The 22,101-nt window shown below is 42.0% G+C and overlaps 1 protein-coding gene across 4 annotated transcripts in view; it reads right to left on the reverse strand.

Moving 5' to 3' along the window:
- Positions 1-20,740, reverse strand: part of vps54 (VPS54 subunit of GARP complex) — an 88,375-nt gene extending 67,635 nt beyond the window's left edge. For 2 of the 4 annotated variants that reach the window (XM_085981590.1, XM_085981588.1), the window contains exons 1-4: positions 20,619-20,711; positions 7,146-7,314; positions 2,770-3,011; positions 1,810-1,897 (exon numbers count right to left, since the gene is read on the reverse strand). In XM_085981590.1, the coding sequence (XP_085837716.1) occupies positions 1,810-1,897; positions 2,770-3,011; positions 7,146-7,284 (469 nt within the window). In that variant the 5' untranslated portion in view covers positions 7,285-7,314; positions 20,619-20,711. Of the gene's footprint in view, positions 1-1,809; positions 1,898-2,769; positions 3,012-3,156; positions 3,254-7,145; positions 7,315-20,618 lie in introns of those variants that run through there. The other 2 variants (XM_085981591.1, XM_085981589.1) reach the window with 2 other exon arrangements.
- Between the last annotated feature and the right edge of the window lie 1,361 nt (positions 20,741-22,101).

Consider the following 22,101-nt stretch of genomic DNA (forward strand, 5'->3'; position numbering starts at 1 on the left):
ACCGCATGGCCTACTCCTGCGCCTAATTCTTATGTTCACTCAGAGTGTGGTTAGAATGTGAACTCGCTACCACAGGAAGTGGTTGAGGCAAATAGCTTAGATGCTCTCAAAAGAAAACTAGATGGGTGCATGAGAGAAAAGGGAATAGTAAGATATGCTGAAAGGCTGAGATGAAGCAGATGGAATGGGAGAAGGCTTGTGTAGAGTATAAATACCAGCAAGGCCCAGGAGTGGTGCAGCGTGGACCAGCAGCGGGGTCGGGAGGACCACACTGCAGCCTATGAAACCCAGGCAGAGAAGACCTGCGGGAAGGAGGACAGTAGGAGTATGTTTGTGTAGGTGTGCTAGGCAGACATAGCAGAGCCTGGTCTCCAATCATCTTGGATCCCCTTGCGATTGGACCAAGACCGTGTTCCATCAAACCCATGTGGTAGCTGGTGTGCAACGGCCACCCCGCGTTAAAAGAATTCACGCACAGGCATCTTCCATCCTTAAGAGAAATACCAGCACAGACTAGTTGGGCTGAATGGCCTGTTTCTGTGCTGTATATTCTATGAAATTCTGTGTAATTTAAACAACCCAAACACCCAATTAGGGCACTAAATTTCAGCTGCTGGGATTATGGTGCATGAGGTATTATTTTTGTTAAATATAAATATAATTTTAAAAACATGCATCAGTTTTTCACGTGCACTTCACTTATACAATATCACCTTAACGAGGTGGGAATCCATAAGACGTTATAGCCAGCAATTTTGAAATTAACTCGATGCAAATGGGTAATGGTTATCTCTTTTTAGATGATATAAGCAACTACCCGTTTTAAACATGGGTATTTTAAGGGGTGGGAACTGTACTTCAGAGATCACGATCACAGTGGTTTAAAAAGTATAGAATTGTCAAAAGAAAACTTAGAAGCAAATCAAGATCTAAGGGGCACAGTGGAGGAAAGCTAAAATGAATGGAAGTTTGTGATATTTAGATGTTAGAGGACCAATAGAGTTCAAAGGGAACACAAAAAAGTGAAGAAATATCATATATGATTCTATAAAAGAAGTACGAAGTGAAGTTAAACTATAAAGAGGCAAACAGGTGAAACAAAAGGCACATGTGAGGAGTTAAACAAAAGGGGGAAAACCAGAGAAACACAAATCAGATGGAGGCCATAAGGTGCATTTCATGTAGGATGTTTATGAAGGAGAAGCCAGGTTTAACAGAAGAAATGCTGTAATTGGGAGTGGGTGGAAAGGAAGGCATTGGCTCAAACAGCAAAGAAAACAACTGAAACAGATCAAATAGTAACTGGGACTCGACAAGTATCATGCAGAAAAACTGAAAACAACATGATTTAAACTCTTGTTTCAAATAAGCCTGCCTGTTCCCAGTTGCCAATTGTAGCACAGGCAGCTGTCCAAGAATTAAACAAAAGACCAGCCTATGTCAAGAATGTAAAAAGCACTTTCCCAGAAAATGCCTTTTAACTTGCTGCATTCAAACACAGCAGGGCAAACACGGTCTGACTTTTCAAATAATTTAGACATTGTCTGCACAATACGTAATCCAGATACTTCACAAAGTTCTAAAAATCATCAGGTTGTAACATTTTGCATTTTAGTACAAAACTGTAGATTTCCTGAAAAGCATTTAACACCTGGTCTAACATAGCTTGCAACTCAAATATATCTCATTTATTTATTTATCTACAGCTCAACTCCTACTTGCAGAAACAGCGAGTTCACAGCATGAAAAGCAAATGTACTGATCTTTTCAAATATTTGATGAAGAAACCTAAATGGGCATGTGTCATACCGTGGCTATGTACAATAGGTGCAAGCGTTCGGTCAAGTCCATCCTTAAGAGGGCATGTTGCCTTGGACTTTTCATGAATCCTTTGCCGCTAAGAATGAGAAGCACATTAAATGAGATTAATAAACAATTCCAAGAAACAAAGTTCAAAACTTAAATTATTAAAAGGGTAAATACTGAAGTCATAAGAATATTAAGTCGTTTATTAGGTTTGAATTGTTATGAAGAATCAGAGTTTAATTTTGACAGGCAAGCTGCCCTCATCAACTTTGTACAATCTTTTTCAAAACTACTGCTTTGTAGAAACAATTATAAAATGATGATGCAGGAGGATGTGTGATTACAGATAATTAAAGATTAAAAATATAGTAATATCCAGAATCATAGAAACTTACAGCACAGAAGGAGGCCATTCAGCCCGTCGTGCCTGTGCTGGCTCTTAGAAAGAGCAGTCGTGCTTAGTCCCACATCCCCGCTTTCTGTCCATAACCCAGTAAGTTTCCATTCCTCAAGTATCTGCCCAACTCCCTTTTAAAATTATTCATGGAATCAGCTTCCACCACCTTTTCAGGTAAAGCGTTCCAGATCCCGACAGTAAAAACATTTCTCCTCATCTCCCCTCTAGATCTTTTGCCAATGATTTTAAATCTATGACCTTTGGTTCTTGACCCACTCGCCAGAGGGAGTATTTTTTCCCTATTTACTCTATCAAAACCTCTCATCATCTTGAAAACCTCTTAGGTCACCTCTTAACCTTCTCTGTTCCAAGGAGAACAGTTCAACTTTTCCAACCTCTCCTCATAACTGAAGTCCCTCATCCCTGGTAAACCTCCTCTCTACGCTTTCTAATGCCTTTACATAATTCCTGAAGTGTGGTACCCAAAATAGTCTGAATGGAGGAAAAACTCCCCCCGCAAGTGATGCAAAAAGCTGAAGTAAGGTTTGTCTTCTACCAGTTCTTACAGAAGTCATATCCTGGAAGTAGGGTGCAAAGTGTTCCTTGGTGATTGGTGGGAGGTAGAAGGAAGGCATAACTTCGGTCTCCATAAAATCCAGTCCCCATGTTTTTGTGAAGAAATCAGATTCCCTTTTGGACAGTCTGGGGTCGTTCAATGCTGCTGGAAGGTTCACTTTGGAATGATAAACAGTCCACCTATGCTGATCTGCCACCACTGATGGGCTATCACATAAACTGCTAGAATCTCCTGTAATGACAGAATGCATTACTCACATTATAACAAATAAAGAAATTGGAGAATACGACACAAAGCCAGTATCAGAAACTAAAGTAATTCCTGCAATTCAAAACTGCACCCGCGCTTTAAAGAACTTTGTCTCCCCATACTATACCATTCCTCAGATGGGAAGACATTCTGGTTCATGGCCTGTGCCAATGTCACTGGATCTGATGTTAGGAGGTACAACAGTAGAAGGGAGCATCACACCACTTTGAGCAAAGAAATGAACACAAGTTACTTTATCAGAAATTAGTGAATGTTATTAGTCACTGGGATTACTGCAATATTTGGAAACTAATGAGCGTTAATTTAAAAGCTATGATGCAAATTGTGTTGTCACACTACTACTAAACTAAAACAGTGCCATAGGATTACATAAGATATATGGAACAGAAACAGGCCATTCGCCCCAACCAGTCCATGCTCTGTTCTTAGATTTTTCCACTAGTAGCCCAATGCTTTACAGATGCATTTTTATGAAGACATAGATCTCCGAGTTTCATCATTTCCATCTATCTTATCTATGGAGGATGTTTGTCGAACTGGTGATGAGATAAACCTCCAGAGCAATTCTCTATACAGGTGACAATGTTGTTCATGTGTTGTACATTGAGATTTGGTCTCTCTTGTTACAAATACAAACTATATTTAAAGATTGTAATAAGCTAGCAACATAAATCATCGGTGAAATAAATCGCTGAACTTAGTTTGCATGTTGTATTTTGATCACTTATGTTCTCAAAGTAGACCTTAAGGCAGATCATTCTTGGGTCAATCTCCAAGTAATGCAATGAAAACTGAGCCATCTTGTCTGTCAGCAGATAATGTATCCTCTCCATCACCAAGACCGCCTATTTCCACCTCCGTAACATCACCCGTTTCCGCCCTACCTCAACTCATCTGCTGCTGAAACCCTCATTCATGCCTTTATTACCATTTTGCTTACATTACATAGGATATACGACACAGAAACAGGCCATTCGGCCCAACCAGTCCATGCCGGCGTTCATGCTCCACACGAACCTCCTCCCGTCTTTCCTCATCTAAATCTTTCAGCATAACCCTCTATTTCCTTCTCCCTCGTATGTTTGTCTAGCCTCCCCTTCGATGCATCTGTACTATTCGCTTCAACCACTTCCTGTGGTAGCAAGTTCCACATTCTCATCACTCTCTGGGTAAAGAAGTTTCTTCTGAATTCCCTATTTGATTTCTTGGTGACTATCTTATATTGATGGCCTCTAGTTATGCTCTTCCCCACAAGTGGAAACACTCTCTCTGCATCCACTCTTATCAAAATTTTTCATAATTTTAAAGACCTCTATTAGGTCACCCCTCAGCCTTTATTCAAAAGAAAAGAGACGCAGCTTGTTTATCCTTTCCGGATATGTATATCCTCGCATTGCTGGCATCATCCTTGTAAATCTTTTCTGCACCCTCTCCAGTGCCTCTATATTCTTTTTATAATATGGCAACCAGAACTGTACGCAGTACTCCAAGTGTGGTCTAACCAAGGTTCGATACAGGTTTAGCATAACTTCCCTAATTTTCAATTCTATACCTCTAGAAATAAACCCTAGTGCTTGGTTTGCTTTTTTTTTTTTTTAGGGCCTTGCTAACCTGTGTCACAACTTTGTGATTTGTGTATTTGTACTCGGAGATCCCTTTGCTCCTCCACCCCACCTAGACTCGCACCCTCCAAGTCATAAGTGCCCTCCCTATTCTTCCTGTCAAAATGTAGTATCGCTCATTTATCTGTGTTGAACTTCATTTGCCAATTATATGTTGCAAGTTTGTTAATGTCCTCCTGTAATTTGTTGCAGTCCTCCTCTGTATTGACTACTCCCCCCAATTTGGTGTCATCCGCAAATTTAGAAATTGTGTTTTTGATTCCTAAGTCTGTATCGTTAATGTAAATTGTGAACAGCAGTGGTCCCAGCACTGATCCTTGTAGAATATCACTGCCCACCTTCTGCCACTGTGAATAGCTACCCTTTACTCCCACACTCTGCTTTCTGTCCTGAAGCCAGCCAGCAATCTATTCTGCTACTTGTCCCCTGACCCCACATTCTCTGACCTTGTTTATCAGTCTATTATAGGGTACCTTAGCAAAGGCCTTTTGAAAATCCAGATAAATTACATCTACTGTATTACCATTGTCTACTCTCTCTGTTACCTCTTCAAAAAATTCAATAATGTCGGTCAAGCAAGACATTCCCTTTTGAAATCCATGCTGACTATTCATTATTATATTTTTGGTGTCTAGATGTTCTTCTATTATCTCCTTTATAGGGATTCCATTATTTTTCCTACCACTGATGTTAAGCTGACTGGTCTATAATTTCCTGGACATGTTCTAGCACCCCCTTCTTAAATATCAGTATTACGTTAGCTTTCTGCCAGTCCTCTGGTACTACACCTTTTTCTAACAATGATTAAATATGCATAGTAATGCCTCTGCTATCTCTTCCCTACATTCTTTTAAAATGCGTGGATGCAATCCATCTGGACCAGGGGTTTTATCCTCTTGGAGTTTGATTAGTTTATTTAATATATCCCTTTTTTATTTTAAATGCACTTATATCATCCAATGTCATGTCCACCTGTTCTATCTCCCTGGTAAATACTGAAGCAAAATAATTATTTAATATTTCTGCCATCTCTATCGTTACCTGTGGTATTATCCTGTTTATCCCTTAATGGCCCTATTCCCATCCCAACCTTCCTTTTTTATTGATGTGCCTATAAAATATTTTGCTATTTTGTTTTATGTTCCTTGATAATTCAATTTCATAGTTCCTCTTTGCCTCCCTAATTGTTTTTTTGACTTCTCTCCTAATCTTTTCATATTCTCCCTTATCATGCACTCTCCTGCTATCTATGTACTTAATGCATGTCTCTTTCCTTACCCTCAATTGTTCCCTTATGGCTTAATTCATCCGTGGAGTCTCATTATTGTTTAGCTTGTTCTTTCCTTTTAGCGGAATATATTTTTCCTGCATGATGTTGAACACCGTTTTAAATCTTTCCCATTGCTGTTCTACATCATTGTTTGCCAATATTGTTGCCCATTTTTTATCCCCAAGTTCTATTCTCAGCCCCTCAAAATCAACTTTTCTCCAATCTATTAACCTAGTTTTTGTCATACTTGTGTCCTTCTCAATTATCATCTTAAAGTGTATTATATTATGGTCACTATTGCCTATATGTTCCCCTACCTTTACTTCTCTTATCTGCTCTGGTTCATTCCCCATTACTGGATCCTCTCTTGTTGGGCTTTTTACACATTGGGTTAGAAAGGAGTTGCACTATTAATGTTAGTGCACCAGCAGCAAATTTAAATTTAAGGCCCTTTGATCAAAATGGAGCGCCTTTAGATCAAAAATTATTTTAAATTTAATAGAGGTAGGCACTCTGTGAGCACGAAGGTGTTCTGATCAGATTTCTCACTTGAACAGTTTCTAGATGCAGTACGGAAGCAGCAGTGCATCTGATTGCAAGTATAATGCAGTGAACAGCAGAGGAACTGGCAATGACAACCAGAGACAGTTATAAACTAATCTCGAAGGTCAGTGTGGGTCACATTAATATGTACAAGTTCAGCGGAACAATTTTAGAGCAATTTTTAACCTCTGCAAACAGAGCAATAGATTCAACAAATGAGGCTTATATTAAAAAATGAGTTCTTCAATACAAATTCTCTAATTTCTCAAGGTTTCTGCTCTGCAGAATTTTAAGAACATAACAGTCCCTCAGTATAAATCCACACAAACTATATAGAATAACCACACTAAATAACTGTGGATAGTGCTGTATTTTTAAGTACCTACAAATCATACCAGAATAGAATAGAAGGCTGCCATGCAGCCCATCGTGCCTGCGCCGGCTCTTTGAAAGAGGTGTCCTCTTATTCCCACACCCTGTCCTCATACTCTTTGTAGATGTCTCTTTTTAAAATCTTTATGAAACATACAGGTTTATGCCTGGAATTCCCCACATTACCGAGTACCCAAAGTTATCCAGGTAGCTCTGAGCAAGCATTGAGGGCAAATGTCAGACATTGGAGGTGGTGGGAAGAAGAAAGAAGAATTAAAATTGGGTTACCTGTTGGTTCCTTGGGACAGACATCTGGCAATGATCTAACGGCTTTAAAGGGTTTTGTAGAAGGGTCCGTTTCTTTTTTGAACCTTCCATCGCCACTGCTTGGACGAGGCACTGGTGGGGAACTATGGCTTGAAGCCATTGGATAAGGGCATCCCAAGAAGGTGCCTATCTGTACAGATAAAAAGAAAAAGCAACGCAATCAAAATCACAAACCTGCGGAAGGTAGAAAAGGTGGTTCTTAAATCACCAATTTACCTTGCAGAGAGAGCTTTCCCTTGATTATTTTTTTTAAACATCTGTTGAAGCTTAATCACTAACAGCTGGTTTAAGAACATAAGAACTAGGAGCAGGAATAGGCCACTTGGCCCCTCGAGCCTGCTCCGCCATTCAATAAGATCATGGCTGATCTTGGGCTCAAAGCCACTTCCCAGCCCGCTCCCCATAACCCTTCACTCCCTTATCTTGCAAAAATCTGTCTATCTCCACTTTAAATGTATTTAATGACCCAGCCTCCACAGCTCCCTGGGGCAGAGAATTCCACAAATTTACGACCCTCAGAGAAGAAATTCCTTCTCATCTCAGTTCTAAAAGGGTGACCCTTTATTCTGAGACTGTGCCCCCGAGTTCTAGAGTTCCCCACAGGGGGAAACATCCTTTCGGCACCTACCCTGTCGAGCCCCCTCAGTATCTTATATGTTTCGATAAGATCACCTCTCATTCTTCTAAATTCCAATGAGTTTAGGCCCAGCCTGCTCAACCTTTCCTCATAAGTCAAACCCCTCATCTCAGGAATTAACCTAGTGAATCATCTCTAAACTGCCTTCAATGCAAGTATATCCTTCATTAAATAAGGAGACCAAAACTGTACACAGTACTCAAGGTGTGGTCTCACCAATACCCTGTACAGTTGTAACAGGGCTTCCCTGCTTTTATACTCCAACCCCCTTGAAATAAAGGCCAACATTCCATTTGCCTTTTTGATTACTTGCTGTACCTGCATGCTAACTTTTTGTGTTTCATGCACAAGGACCCCCAGGTCCCTCTGAACTAGCATTTTGTAACCTCTCTCCATTTAAATAGTAGTTTGCTTTTTTATTTTTCCTGCCAAAGTGGATAACCTCACACTTTCCCACATTATACTCCATCTGCCAAATGTTTGCCCACTCACCTAGCCTGTCTATATCCCTTTGCAGATTCTTTGAGTCCTCGGCACAACTTGCTTTCCCACCCATCTTTGTATCATTCACAAACTTGGCTACATTACACTCGATCCCTTCATCTAAGTCATTAATGTAGATTGAAAGTAGTTGGGGTCCCAGCAACGATCCTTGTGGCACCTCACTAGTTACCGTTTGCCAACCAGAAAATTACCCATTTATCCCGACTCTCTGCTTTTTGAGTCTTTGATCTCAGGATTGCTACCAGTGCCACGTGCTAGTCAGAGTAGAAATAGAAGGATACTTCAGATGAATACGTGGCTAGAGGAATGGTGCCAGGGGGAGGGATTCAAGTTCCTGGGACATTGGAACCGGTTCTGGGGGAGGTGGGACCAGTTCAAACCGGACGGTCTGCACCTGGGCAGGGCTGGAACTGATGTCCTAGGGGGAGTGTTTGCTAGTGCTGTGGGGGAGGGTTTAAACTAAAATGGAAGGGGGTTGGGAACCTGAGCATGTAGACAGAGGAAAGGGAAACAGGGATAAAAGCAAAAGATAGGGAGAAAAACAAAAGTGGCAGTCAGAGAAATCAACGGTTTAAATCAAACGTGGCCACAGTAAATAATAATTCTAATAGGTCTACGAGCGTTAAAAAAACAAGCCTGAAGGCTTTGTGTCTTAATGTGAGGAGCATTTGTAATAAGGTGGATGAATTGGCTGCGCAAATAGAGGTAAACGAATATGATTTGGTTGGGATTACGGAAACGTGGCTCAAGGACGGCCAAGACTGGGAACTCAACCGCCAGGGTTATTCGATATTCAGGAAAGATAGGCAAAAAGGAAAGGGAGGAGGGGTAGCATTACTGGTTAAAGAAGGGATTAACACAATTGTAATGAAGGATATTAGCTCTGATGATGTGGAATCTGTATGGGTAGAATTGAGAAATACTAAGGGGAAAAAAACATTAGTGGGAGTGGTATATTGACCTCCAAACAGTAAGGCGGAGGTTGGGGATGGCATTAAAAGGGAAATTAAAGAAGCGTGCAATAAGGGCACAGCAGTCATCATGGGTGACTTTAATCTACATATAGATTGGGCTAACCAAATTAGTAACAATACTGTGGAGGAGGAATTCCTGGAGTGTTTACGGGATGGTTTCCTGGACCAATATGTCGAGGAACCAACCAGAGATCAGGCCATCTTAGACTGGGTATTATGTAACAAGAAAGGATTAATTAGAAATCTTGTTGTACGAGGCCCCTTGGGTCGGAGCGATCATAATATGATCGAATTCTTCATTAAGATGGTGAATGAAGTAGTTGACTCAGAAACTAGGGTCCTCAATTTAAATAAAGGAAACTACGATGGTCTGAGGAGGAAGTTGGGTAGGATTGATTGGGGAATGGCACTCAAAGGGTTGACGGTGGATAGGCAATGGCAAACATTCAAAGACCGAATGGATGAACTACAGAAGTTGTTCATCCCAGTTTGGCATAAAAATAAAACAAAAAAGGTGACTCAACCGTGGCTAACAAGGGAAATTAGGGATAGCATAAGATCCAAGGAGAGGACATACAAATTGGCCAGAAAAAGCAATAATCCTGAGGATTGGGAGCAGTTTAGGATTCAACAAAGGAGGACAAAGGGATTAATTAAGAAAGGGACAATAGAATATGAGAGTAAGCTTGCAGGGAACATAAAAACTGACTGTAAAAGCTTTTATAGATATGTAAAGAGAAAAAGATTGGTGAAGTCAAGCGTGGGTCCCTTGCAGTCAGAATCGGGGGAATTTATAATGGGGAGCAAAGAAATGGAAGACCAACTAAATACATATTTTGGTTCGGTCTTCACAAAGGAGGACATAAATAACCTCCCAGAAATACCGCGGAACATAGGGTCTGATGAAAGGGTGGAACTGAAAGAAATCAGTATTTGTAGGGAAATGGTGTTAGGAAAATTGATGGGACTGAAGGCCGATAAATCCCCAGGGCCTGATAATCTACATCCCAGGGCACTTAAGGAAGTGGCCCTAGAAATAGTAGATGCATTGCTGGTCATCTTCCAGAACTCGATAGACTCTGGAACAGTACCCATGGATTGGAGGGTAGCTAATGTTACCCCACTATTCAAAAAACGTGGCAGAGAAAAAGCAGGGAATTATAGACTGGTAAGCTTGACATCGGTAGTGGGGAAAATGCTACAGTCCATTATAAAAGATGTAATAGCAGAGCACTTGGAAAACAGTGACAGGATCGGACAAAGTCAACATGGATTTACAAAAGGTAAATCATGCTTGACTAATCTACTGGAATTTTTTGAGGATGTAACTGGTAAAATAGATAAGGGAGAACCAGTGGATGTGGTGTATTTGGACTTTCAGAAGGCTTTCGATAAGGTCCCGCATAAGAGGTTAGCGTGCAAAATTAAGGCACATGGGATTGGGGCAAGGTATTGACTTGGATAGAGAACTGGTTGGCGGACAGAAAGCAAAGAGTTGGAATAAACGGGTCTTTTTCCGAGTGGCAGGCAGTGACTAGTGGGGTACCGCAAGGATCGGTCCTAGGACCCCAGCTGTTCACAATATATATTAATGATCTGGACGAGGGAATTGGATGTAATATCTCCAAATTTGCAGACGACACAAAGCTGGGTGGGAGGGTATGCTGTGAGGAGGATGTCATGAAACTCCAGTACAATTTGGACAGGTTGGGTGATTGGGCAGAAACATGGCAAATGCACTATAATGTGGATAAATGTGAGGTTATCCACTTTGGTGGCAAAAAACAGAAAGGCAGATTATTTGAATGGCAGTAGATTGGGAGAAGGGGAAGTGCAGAGAGACCTGGGTGTTCCTGTGCACCAGTCGCTGAAGGTAAGCATGCAGGTGCAGCAGGCGGTTAAGAAGGCAAATGGTATGTTGGCCTTCATAGCAAGAGGGTTTGAGTACAGGAACAATGATGTCTTGCTGCAGTTGTACAGGGCCTTGGTGAGACCACATCTTGAGTATTGTGTCCAGTTTTGGTTGCCTTATCTGAGGAAGGAGATTCTTGCCATGGAAGGAGTTCAGCGAAGATTCACCAGGCTGATACCTGGGATGGCAGGAATGACATACGAGGAGAGATTGTCAAAATTGGGCTTATACTCACTGGAGTTTAGAAGATTGAGAGGGGATCTCATCGAAACCTATAAAATTCTGTCAGGTCTGGACAGACTAGATGCAGAAAGGATGTTTCTGATGGCCGGGGAGTCCAGAACCAGGGGTCATAGTCTAAGGATAAGGGGTAAGCCATTTAGGACTGAAATGAGGAGGAATTTCTTCACCCAGAGAGTGGTGAACCTGTGGAATTCTCTGCCACAGAAGACGGTGGAGGCCAGTTCATTAAATATATTCAAGAAGGAGTTAGATATATTTCTTAAGGCTAAAGGGATCAAGGGATATGGGGAGAAGGCAGGAACAGGGTACTGAATTTGGATGATCAGCCATGATCTCATTGAATGGCGGAGCAGGCTCGAAGGGCCGAATGGCCTACTCCTGCTCCTATCTTCTATGTTTCTGTGAAAGATTTTGATTTTTCTTTAATTTTCTCCAAATTAAATGAAATGGAATTTATTTTCCAGTATTCTGTTTGAACAAAGGAAATAAGTGAAGCTGCCCTTACATTCCCAATAGGCCGCTGACAGCAGCATCAGCACTGTTTTACACCAATTTTGTTCCAAATTTAATACCTGATGCAAGGATATAAAATAATTTTTCCGAGTTACTGGTCAGGGTCCATCAGAAAATCAATGGTCCAAATATTGTAACTGCATACAGATACCTAGATGCTGCCCACACATTCGCACACAGATTCTACCTCTAGAATTAAAAGTTTTGGGTCTATTGTACATTCATTGGGTGTCAAGCTGGTCACACTTCAAAACAGAGTAAATAAAGAGAACCTGCTTCCAATGGCTGAAGGGTTGATAACCAGAGGGCACAGATTTAAGGAGATTGGCAAAAGAACCAGAGGTGACATGAGGAAAAACTTTACGCAACGAGTGGTTAGGATTTGGAATGCACTGCCTGATAAGGTGGTGGATACAGAATCAATAGTAGCCTTCAAAAGGGAATTGGAAAAATACTTGGAGAAAAAATTGCAGGGATATGGGAAAAGAGCCGGGGAACGGGGCTAACAGGATAGCTCTTCGAAAGAGCCAGCGCAGACTCGATGGACTGAATGACCTCCTTCTGTGCTGTACTATTCTATGATTCTATGTAAGCCACACTTTCAAAATACTAGTGGGTTCCCTGTGGTATTGCTCATCACATCAGATATATGAATGGGGAGATTTAAGTGAGATTTGTTAATAGGTAAAGACCTATTATGAAAAGTTTAAAAGGAAAGCACCACGATTAGCAAAAATAATATTCCATTTTACTTAATGCAATTGATGTTTGGATTGGAGGGCAGAAGGTAAAAACGATCAATGAAGAAAGACTGAGTTAGTAAAGGATGTTAATTTTCTTCATTGAAGAATGGAATAGGTTATGTTGGAATTAAAATGTGGTTGCAACAAACACGAGAAATCAAGCATTCTATGTATGTGATGACAGTAGAAGAGGAGGGGATAAGAGTGAAGAAAAAAAGAAAATGAAGAAATGTTGGTGCTTTGGAGAAATAAAGCATGTCCCCTTGTTCTCCTTATTTTAGCTCATTCAAATAATCTGTCCACATGTACACAGTCTAGGACCCTGATTTAGATAAATTAGGGAGAACAAAAGGTCATGCGTATAAGTTACATAAACACAGAACTAGGTTAGAAGTCAGGAGGTTTTTTCTTTTCATGCAGTTGAAGCAGATTTGCTGCAAATGTTCAAAAGGGAACATAGAAGCAGGAAGAGGCCATTCAGCCCCTCGAGCCTGTTCCGCCATTCAATTAGATCACGTTTTATCTGTACCTTAACTCCATCTACCTGCCTTGGTTCCGTAACATTTAATACGCTTGTCTAACAAAAATCTATCAATCTCAGTTTTGAAATTTTCAATTGACCCCCCAGCTTCAACAGCTTTTTTTGGGGGGCGGGGGGAAAAGAGAGTTCCAGATTTCCACTACCCTTTGTGTGAAGAAGTGATTTTTGACATTACCCCGGAATGGCCTAGCTCTAATTTTAAGGTTATGCCCCTTTGTTCTTGACTTTCCCACCAGAGTTAATAAAGTCTCTATCTACCCTATCAAATCCTTTAATCATCTTAAATACCTCAATTAGATCATCCCTTAATCTTCTATATTCAAGGGAACACAAGCCGAGTATATGCAACCTGTCCTCATAATTTAACCCTTTTAGCCCCGGTATCATTCTGAATTCCAAGCCGAGACGTGATTCAGGGCCACTATCAGAAATACTCCATGTCCCACCGGGGGTTGCATGAAGCAGCAATAAGCCTGCCATTACTGAAACAGTGAGCTCCTGATTTCAACTGAGTCAGTGTGTCTTGGAATTATAACACAGAAGGTGGCCACTTGGCCCAACGTGTATGTGGGGGCTAGCTATTCAACTGCAGCGGTCTACTCTAATGCCATTTGCCTATATCCTTGTCTAATACATATCCAATTCCATTTTAAGTGATGTTATATTTTCTCCCAATTAATAGCCACTTGTGGTGAAGCATTCCATGTCATAATGGCCTGCCATGTTAAATATAGTTCCATTTTTCCTTTTGTTCTTTGCCCTCGTTATCAATTTACCAACCATCAGAAACTAGTTACACTCAAAGTCTGCCACAATTCTTCACATTTCTATTAGGTCTTCCTTAACCTTCTGTTTCAGTGAGAAGAGGCCAGAGTTTTATTTTCCATAAGCAAACCTTTTAACTCCCAGTATCATTCTTGTGAAGCTTTGCTGTACACTTTCCATGAATCGAATAAAAGTCCTATAATTGGGTGTGCAGAACTGCATGTCATACTCTACCTGTGGCCTAACCAATGTCTTGTAAAAGTTCAACACTATTTCCTTGTTCTTAGTTGAATGTCAACAACTTGCATTTACATAGCGCCTTTAGCATAGCAAAATGTCCCAAGGAGCATCACAAGAGCGTTAACAAAATTTCACATAAGGAGATATTAGGGCAGATGCTTGGTCAAAGAGGTAGATTTTAAGGAGCGTCTTAAAGGAGGAAAGAGAGGTAGAGAGGTTTGGGGAGGGAATTCCAGAGTTTAGGGCCTTGGCAGCTGAAGGCACGACCACCAATGGTGGAGTGATTAAAATCGGGGATGCTCAAGAGGCACATATCTCGGAGGGTTGTGGGGCTGGAGGAGATTACAGAGATAGGGAACTTGAGGCAAGGCCATGGAGGGATTTGAAAACAAGAATGAGAATTTTAAAATCGAGGCATTGCTTAACCAGGCGCCTATGTAGGTCAGCGAGCACAAGGGCGACGGGTGAACGGGACTTCATGCGAGCTGGGACACAGGTAGCAGAGTTTTGGGTGACCTCAAGTTTACGGAATATAAAATCTAGAATCTTATTTGAATATGACTTTTTCTACATGCACTCTCGCCTTTAAACACACAGATATCTGCGGTCAAATCTTTGTCCCTCCATTCGTATAGAATTTCTTCACTGTTCTTTTTATCAAAATGTATTAATTCGTACTTTTCTCCATCTATCACACACCTATTCATCCTGCTAACCAGCCTGTCCTCCTGTAATCTCTTTCACTCTTCCCCACAGTTTATGTTCCCAAATTTGCTATCGTCAGCAAACTTTATTACTCTCTATGTCAAAGTTATTTATATGAATTGTGTTTCCGCAGGGAGCTGCCAAGTGGTTATTTTAGTTTCACTCCGCTTTGCCATTCACTCATGTTTTACTGATGAAAGGTGGGAGAAAAAAGCGCTGAATCCTAGCATCAGAACATCCCACAACAAAGTGGATCATAAATGCAAATCTAGAGAAAGAAAGGGGATGAGGGCAACTGAAAGTCACACGTGCGGGGGAAGACGTGTAGGTTGCAAGCGATTCCCTGGGCTGTATTACAAGTATGACTGAATATTTGCGTCCCTCTTTTAAGGGGACCGCCTTACTCTGTCTTAGCATTACAAGTCCCACATAAGAGGTTAGTGTGCAAAATTAAAGTACATGGGATTGGAGGTAATATACTGGCATGGATTGAAAATTGGTTAACAGACAGGAAACAGTAGGAATAAATGGGTCTTTTGCGGGGTGGCAGGCGGTGACTAGTGGGGTACCGCAGGGGTCGGTGCTTGGGCCCCAGCTAGTCACAATATATATCAATGATTTAGATGAGGGAACCAAATGTAATATTTCCAAGTTTGCTGACGACACAAAACTAGGTGAGATTGAGAGTTGTGAGGAGGATGCAAAGAGGCTCTTCAAGGCGATTTAGACAAGTTGAGTGAGTGGGCAAAATACATAGCAGGTGCAGGATAATGTGGATAAATGTGAAGTTATCCACTTTGGTAGGAAAAACAGAAAAGCAGAGTATTATTTAAATGGTGATCGATTGGGAAATGTTGATGTACAGAGGGACCTGGGTGTCCTTGTACACCAGTCACTGAAAGCAAACCTGCAGGTGCAGTAAGCAGTTAGGAAGGCAAATGGTATGTTGGCCTTCATTGCAAGAGGATTTGAGTACAGGAGCAAGGATGTCTTACTATAGTTATACAGGGCCTTGGTGAGACCACACCTGGAGTACTGTGTGCAGTTTTGGTCTCCTTACCTAAGAAAGGACATACTTGCCATAGAGGGAGTGCGGCGAAGGTTCACCAGACTGATTCCTGGGATGGCAGGACTGTTGCATGAGGAGAGATTGGGTCGACTAAGCCTGTATTCACTGGAGTTTAGAAGAATGAGAGGGGATCTCATTGAAACGTATAAAATTCTGACAGGGCTAGACAGACTGGATGCAGGGAGGATGTTTTCCCTGGCTGGGGGATCTAGAACGAGGGGTCACAGTCTCAGGATACGGGGTAGGACATTTAGGACTGAGATGAGAAATTTCTTCACTCAGAGGGTGGTGAACCTGTGGAATTCTCTACCACAGAAGGCTGTGGAGGCCAAGTCACTGAATATATTTAAGAAGGAGATAGATAGATTTCTAGACACAAAAGACATCAGGGGGTATGGGGAGAGAGCAGGAATGTGGTATTGAGATAGAGGATCAGCCATGATCATATTGAATGGCAGAGCAGGCTCAAAGGGCCGAATGGCCTACTCTTACTCCTATTTTTTAATGTTCCTAAACCTTTTCATAATCTTAAAGACCTTTGTCAGGTCACCCCTCAGGCTTCTCTTTTCTAGAGAAAAGAGCCCAAGCCTGTTCAATCTTTTCTGATAGGTATAACCTCTCAGTTCTGCTATCACCCTAGAGAATCTTTTTTGCACCTTCTCTAGTGCCTTTTTACAGGAACCAAAAACCATCAAAAGTATCTTTATGCCCATTTTCCTTATCTTTGCATACTGCAACTCAGAAAAGACAGAAACAAAATGACACTTAGGGACTACTTTACACCAAACTGAAATTGTCCCAGTGTCTGAGTAGGCTTTCGAGAACATCCAGGAGCAGCACAAAAATAACTTGATTAGGAGCCTATTGGTTCCTTTACTACCTGTCCATACAAACATTGGTAAATTGGAGTACTAACCTTAATTAAAAGGGAATTCTGTCTAACGACAACTTGACAAATCACTTAGTATTTGAAAGTACATTTAGACCACATTTTACAAAGGGCCATTGAAAACAAGATCTACTGGTGTCGCCAAACTCAATAGTATCAAAAAGCAAACAATATACACACATTTTCTTTGATTCTATATGTCCCTTTTTTAAAGTTATCTTTCATTTCAGAAACAAATAGTGAGAATCCTGGGTCTAAGCATACTGGTAAGTTAATAATTAACAAAGACAACATTTGTGCCAAGTTAAGCAGTCACAAGATACAGCTAGAGCTTTCCCACATACTAAGAATGGAACAGCATCAACAAAACTGAAACCAGAGCTAGAGGGATAGTAATTTAGTCTTCAGCATGTCTGAAATGTACAGTATTAATGGTATAACTGTGACAATGTTTGTATTTTATGTAAGCAAGCAGTGGTGTATCCCAGGGATCAGTGTTGGGGCCACTGCTCTTTTCAATATACATATACAAATATAAATAATCTGGACTTGGGTATATAGTGCACAATATCAACATTTTCAGATGTCACACAAATAAGGAACATGATTGTAATCAACTTCAGGGAGGGCACCAACACATTAACGTCCGATGAAATTAAATAAAGAGAAACATGAGGTGATATATTTTAGAAGGAAGAATAAAGGGAGGACATATACTCTAAAGGGTAAAACTTTAAAAGAAGTAGAGGGGCAGACAGACTCAAAGGTTCAGATAAAAAGTCTTTAAAAATGGTATGACATTGTTAAAGCTGTTTAAAAAAGCATATGGGATCTTAAATATGGGCATAGAGCACAAAAGCAAAAATAAGTAATGCTAAACCTATGCAAATCATTGGTTAGGTCTTAGTTAGAATATTGTGGGGGGAAAATTCAGTTGTTTGCGCCTCCCGTTAGCGCCTTAAGAGGGCGCCAATTGGGGCGCAAAGCAACAAGAGGCCGGGCGCGGCGATGTTTGCGCCGCTCACGCAATTAACTAGACATTTTGCGGCAGCGCTAAACACTACCGCCATGATCTCCTGCGCCGGCAGATTGTGACATCAGTCGAGTGCGCAACGCCCCGTTAGCGCCCTGGACCGGATATTGAGTGGCGCCCCCTGCCTTACTGCCTGCCGCTAGCAACGACAGGTTGAGGGGAGCGCTTTGCTGTCAGAAAGGGACTGGGGGATCGCTATTTAAAGGCGACCGCTTCCTGCCTTTTTTTTTGCCGGTGACATTTTTGCACCACGCATTCTGTGAGAGAGATAGAGAGAGAGAGAGAGACTGACTTCTGGAGAGATTCAACGCAGTGTGAAGGAGTTTTGAGTACTGAGCAGCACTTTGCAGGTTCATTTTGATTTGCCCTTCCTTGCTTCGCCAGCGCTCTGAGGTAGCGCCTCGCTCCTCGGCCTTTGCGCTTTAAGACAGGTGTGAAGCGCCTGATTTAGCGCTCCAATCACCTCCAGGGGCGATAAAAGCCAAGTTTACTGTCGGAGGCGATAATTAGCGCCAGGCGCTAAACTTTGCGCACGGCCGATAATGGTGCCCCAAACGAGGCGATACTGAATTTTTCCCCCTGTATCTATACAAATCACTGGTTAAGTCGCAGTGCAAATATTGTGTCGAGTTTTGGGTGTCTTACTTTACAAAGGATGTCAAGACCATGGAGAAGAGATTCACTAGGATATCATCAGGGATGAGAGGCATTGGTTAAGTAAGAGGAGAGGCTCGAGACACGGTGACTCTTTCTTTCCTTTAGGTAGGCTGAGGAGACATTTTTCACAAGTCTCACTGGACCTTTGACAAGTCATGTTATGTAAAACATTTGCAGAATTCCAATAAATGAATAACTTAAGAATCATTATATTAAAGCCAGCTCAATAGACTGAGGTTTGCCGCTTTCCCCCACACCCAGCCACCTAATCCAGCCCAATTAAAGTGTCATTGTTGTTTCTGAGATTCTGCCACGTCTTCTGGCAACCTGCTAAACAGCACTGAGAGGGCTGCACCTTACCCAACTTCCACCTCAGCCACAGGAGATACAAAGTCAGGCCTATGCTTAGGATGGGCTATATGGAGGATCCATGCTGAGAAGTTGCATTCATAGGATTTACATTCACAAAGAAGCTGACTTGATAACTCAAAATGAACATAAGCAAAATATAAATAGCCAATGCTCATCATAATTCTGTTAATACTTCAAACTGGGCAATTAAAATGCAAATGTTAATCTAAAATGCACGCTGTACTGGTGAACCAATTACAGACCAATTTATCTCCATTTGTTCCCATTTATAACATCATGAAAAAAAATCAGAGATGGCATCATATGCAATACAAATTTAGATTAATAATTTCATCTCACAAGGCTACCTTAAAACAAATAGGATTATCATAGGATGACAGCACGGAAAGAAGCCATTCGGCCCATCATGCCAGTGCCAATTATGTTTAATAGAGAAGTCGACATAGGTCAGGTATGTATGCATTTAGCAAAACTCAAACCAGAAAAGGTCCATTTTTCTCCAACCTTTTCTCCAACTGAAATCGTTCTGGACACTAGAATATTCCATCGTCGCAAAGTTTAAAATACAATAACTGATTATACTAGGTCAACTCAATGGTGACCTGTGTTTCACAATCAAAACTCTTCAGCATTTTGCAGTAAATATGGCAAAGACAACATTAATTTGGCCTTATTACCTTGTTCAAACACACACACACACAAAATTAAAATCTAGTAACTAGATAACCGAATTTTATACGAGAGCAAAGTACACCATTATATTTTGACAGTTTGCTGATCATTAACACTTGTACTGTGAAATCCTTATATTCAAGCTTCTGCATTAGAAACGGTTGAGTTGAGTGCCTTGTAGCAGTGATCATTTCTGCTACTGTACTTGGCAAACAAGCACTCAGGCCAAATGGAGACACAGTCTTGAGTTATGATCTGGAATTCACTGCCTAAAAGTGTGGTGGAAGCAGTAACTTTCAAAAGGGAATTGGGGGAAAATAATTTGCTGAATTATAGCGAAAAAGAGCAGCAGGGAGTGGAACGAATTGGAGAGCTCCTTCAAGGGGCCGGCACAGGCACGATGGGCCGAATGGGCTCCTTCTGTGCTGAATCATTCTATGAATAGCTGAAATACTCTGCCAAGAAAAACATTCAACAAATCCAAACGTTTCACCGTAAATCAGGAGCAACATAGAAGGACGAAGAAAGGTAGAACATATAGACAACAACTAAGTACTTTTGGTGAACAGATAATTACAGAACCACAACATTAAGAATTATTTATTATAAATATAATGCAAACATCACCGAACTGGCCAATACAGACCAGTTTATTCTGTGTAATGTAATCCTAGTCTCTGCATCTCCTGAACATTCAGCATTATTACTGTGTTAACATGAAGGGCACCACAGTTAAACCTCACCCCACATGAAGCTATAACGTTACCTGGCCCTCGCCGCTGACATTGCCCCAAACCCAAACTCGCACAATAACAAACCCCGCCGCCTGAGGCCTAGGCCGTGTTGAAGCCGGCACGGAGCCCGCCCACACCAACAGCGGCCGCCAACCGTCACCACAAACCGACCGAACCATGCCCACAGCCGGCCTTCTGCTCGGGTTCCTAACACTGGGCTCCGTTACTCACTCTCACCCCCAGAGCATGAAGACACCGAGTGCCTGGCCGCCTGCTCCTTCCGCCGCCGCCGCCACCACCACTGCAACCACGGCGCTGCCGCCCGGAGCCGGAGCCACCATCGGTCCTCCCAGCCGCCGGCCCGGCCCGACATGCCCCGCGCGGGTTAAGGGGGCGTGGCCTGTGGGGGTCAGACACGTGATCCGCCCTGATGGACAGCCGGGTCCAGCCAATCAGAAATAAAAACAGAAAATGCTAGAGATACTCAGCAGGTTCGGCAACATTTGTGAAGAGAGAAACAGAGTTAACATTTCAGGTTGATGACCTTTCGTCAGAACTGAATATGAACAAGGTAAAAGAGACAAACGGAAATCCCGTCGGAGAGAAGAGCAGAACTTCAAGGTGGGCATTCCTGGAAGAGAAGTGGCAGTGAATTAAACACTAATACAAAAAGAAAATACTGCAGATGCTGGAAATCTGAAATAAAAACAGAAAATGCTGGAGATACTCAGCAGGTCAGGCAGCATCTGTGAAGCGAGAAACAGAGTTAACGTTTCAGGTTGATGACCTTTTGCCAGAACTCTGTCAGACCAGCCAATCAGATCCAGGCTCAGTCTCATGTTGTTGCAGCACCAGGTCCTGTCTGGATAATGAGCGTGTGAATGGGGTAGAGGAGCAAAGGGATCTGGGGGTACACATACACAAATCATTAACAGTGGCGATGCAAGTTAATAAGGCTATTAAAAAAGCAAACTAAAGACTGGGGTTAATTTCCAGCGGGATAGAATTGAAAAGCAGAGAAGTTGTGTTAAGCTTGTATCAAACCTTGGTTACACCAACAACTTGCTTTTATATAGCATCTTTAATGTAGTAAAGCATCCCAAGGTACTTACAAAACAATATTTGACACCGAGCCACATAAGGAGAAATTAGGGCAGGTGACCAAAAGCTTGGTCAAAGAGGTAACTGTGACTGAAGGTTTCTCACAATGGCAATCGGAGCAGAATCTGAAAGAGCACCCGCCCACGCCATTTTCCTGCCTATGCGTTGGAGGTATTGGTGGAGGAGGTTAACAGGAGGAGGGACATCTTCTTCCCACAAAGCAGAAGGAAAATATCTAGACAAGCTGCCCGGTATGAGTGCTGGGCTGAGCAGGTGAGTGTCAGATGCATCGCCCCAGGACATGGCTGCAATGCCAAATAAAATTCAATTACCTTCCAAGGCCAGCTAAGTAAGGTAAGCCTCCTAATGCATAACTCTCAATACTCTCTGCTTAGCCCAGCAATACCTGTAGCCCCAGCACTCTCAGCCCTTCCCGCCCCAACACCCCCACCCCCACCTTCCCATCAGTCTCCTTCAATCACTGCAGCACATTTCACTCCAACTCCTTCGGCTCCTACAGGTGTCACCCGTGACTCAGTGGGGAGTGCTGTCTCGTCTCTAAGTCAGAAGGTTGTGGGTTGTAGTTGCACTCCAGAGGATTGAGCACAAAATC

The sequence above is a fragment of the Somniosus microcephalus genome, chromosome 3 (genome assembly GCF_052327205.1).
Source record: "Somniosus microcephalus isolate GS21.2 chromosome 3, FLI_Smic_1.0, whole genome shotgun sequence".
In the NCBI taxonomy this organism is placed as follows: domain Eukaryota; kingdom Metazoa; phylum Chordata; class Chondrichthyes; order Squaliformes; family Somniosidae; genus Somniosus; species Somniosus microcephalus.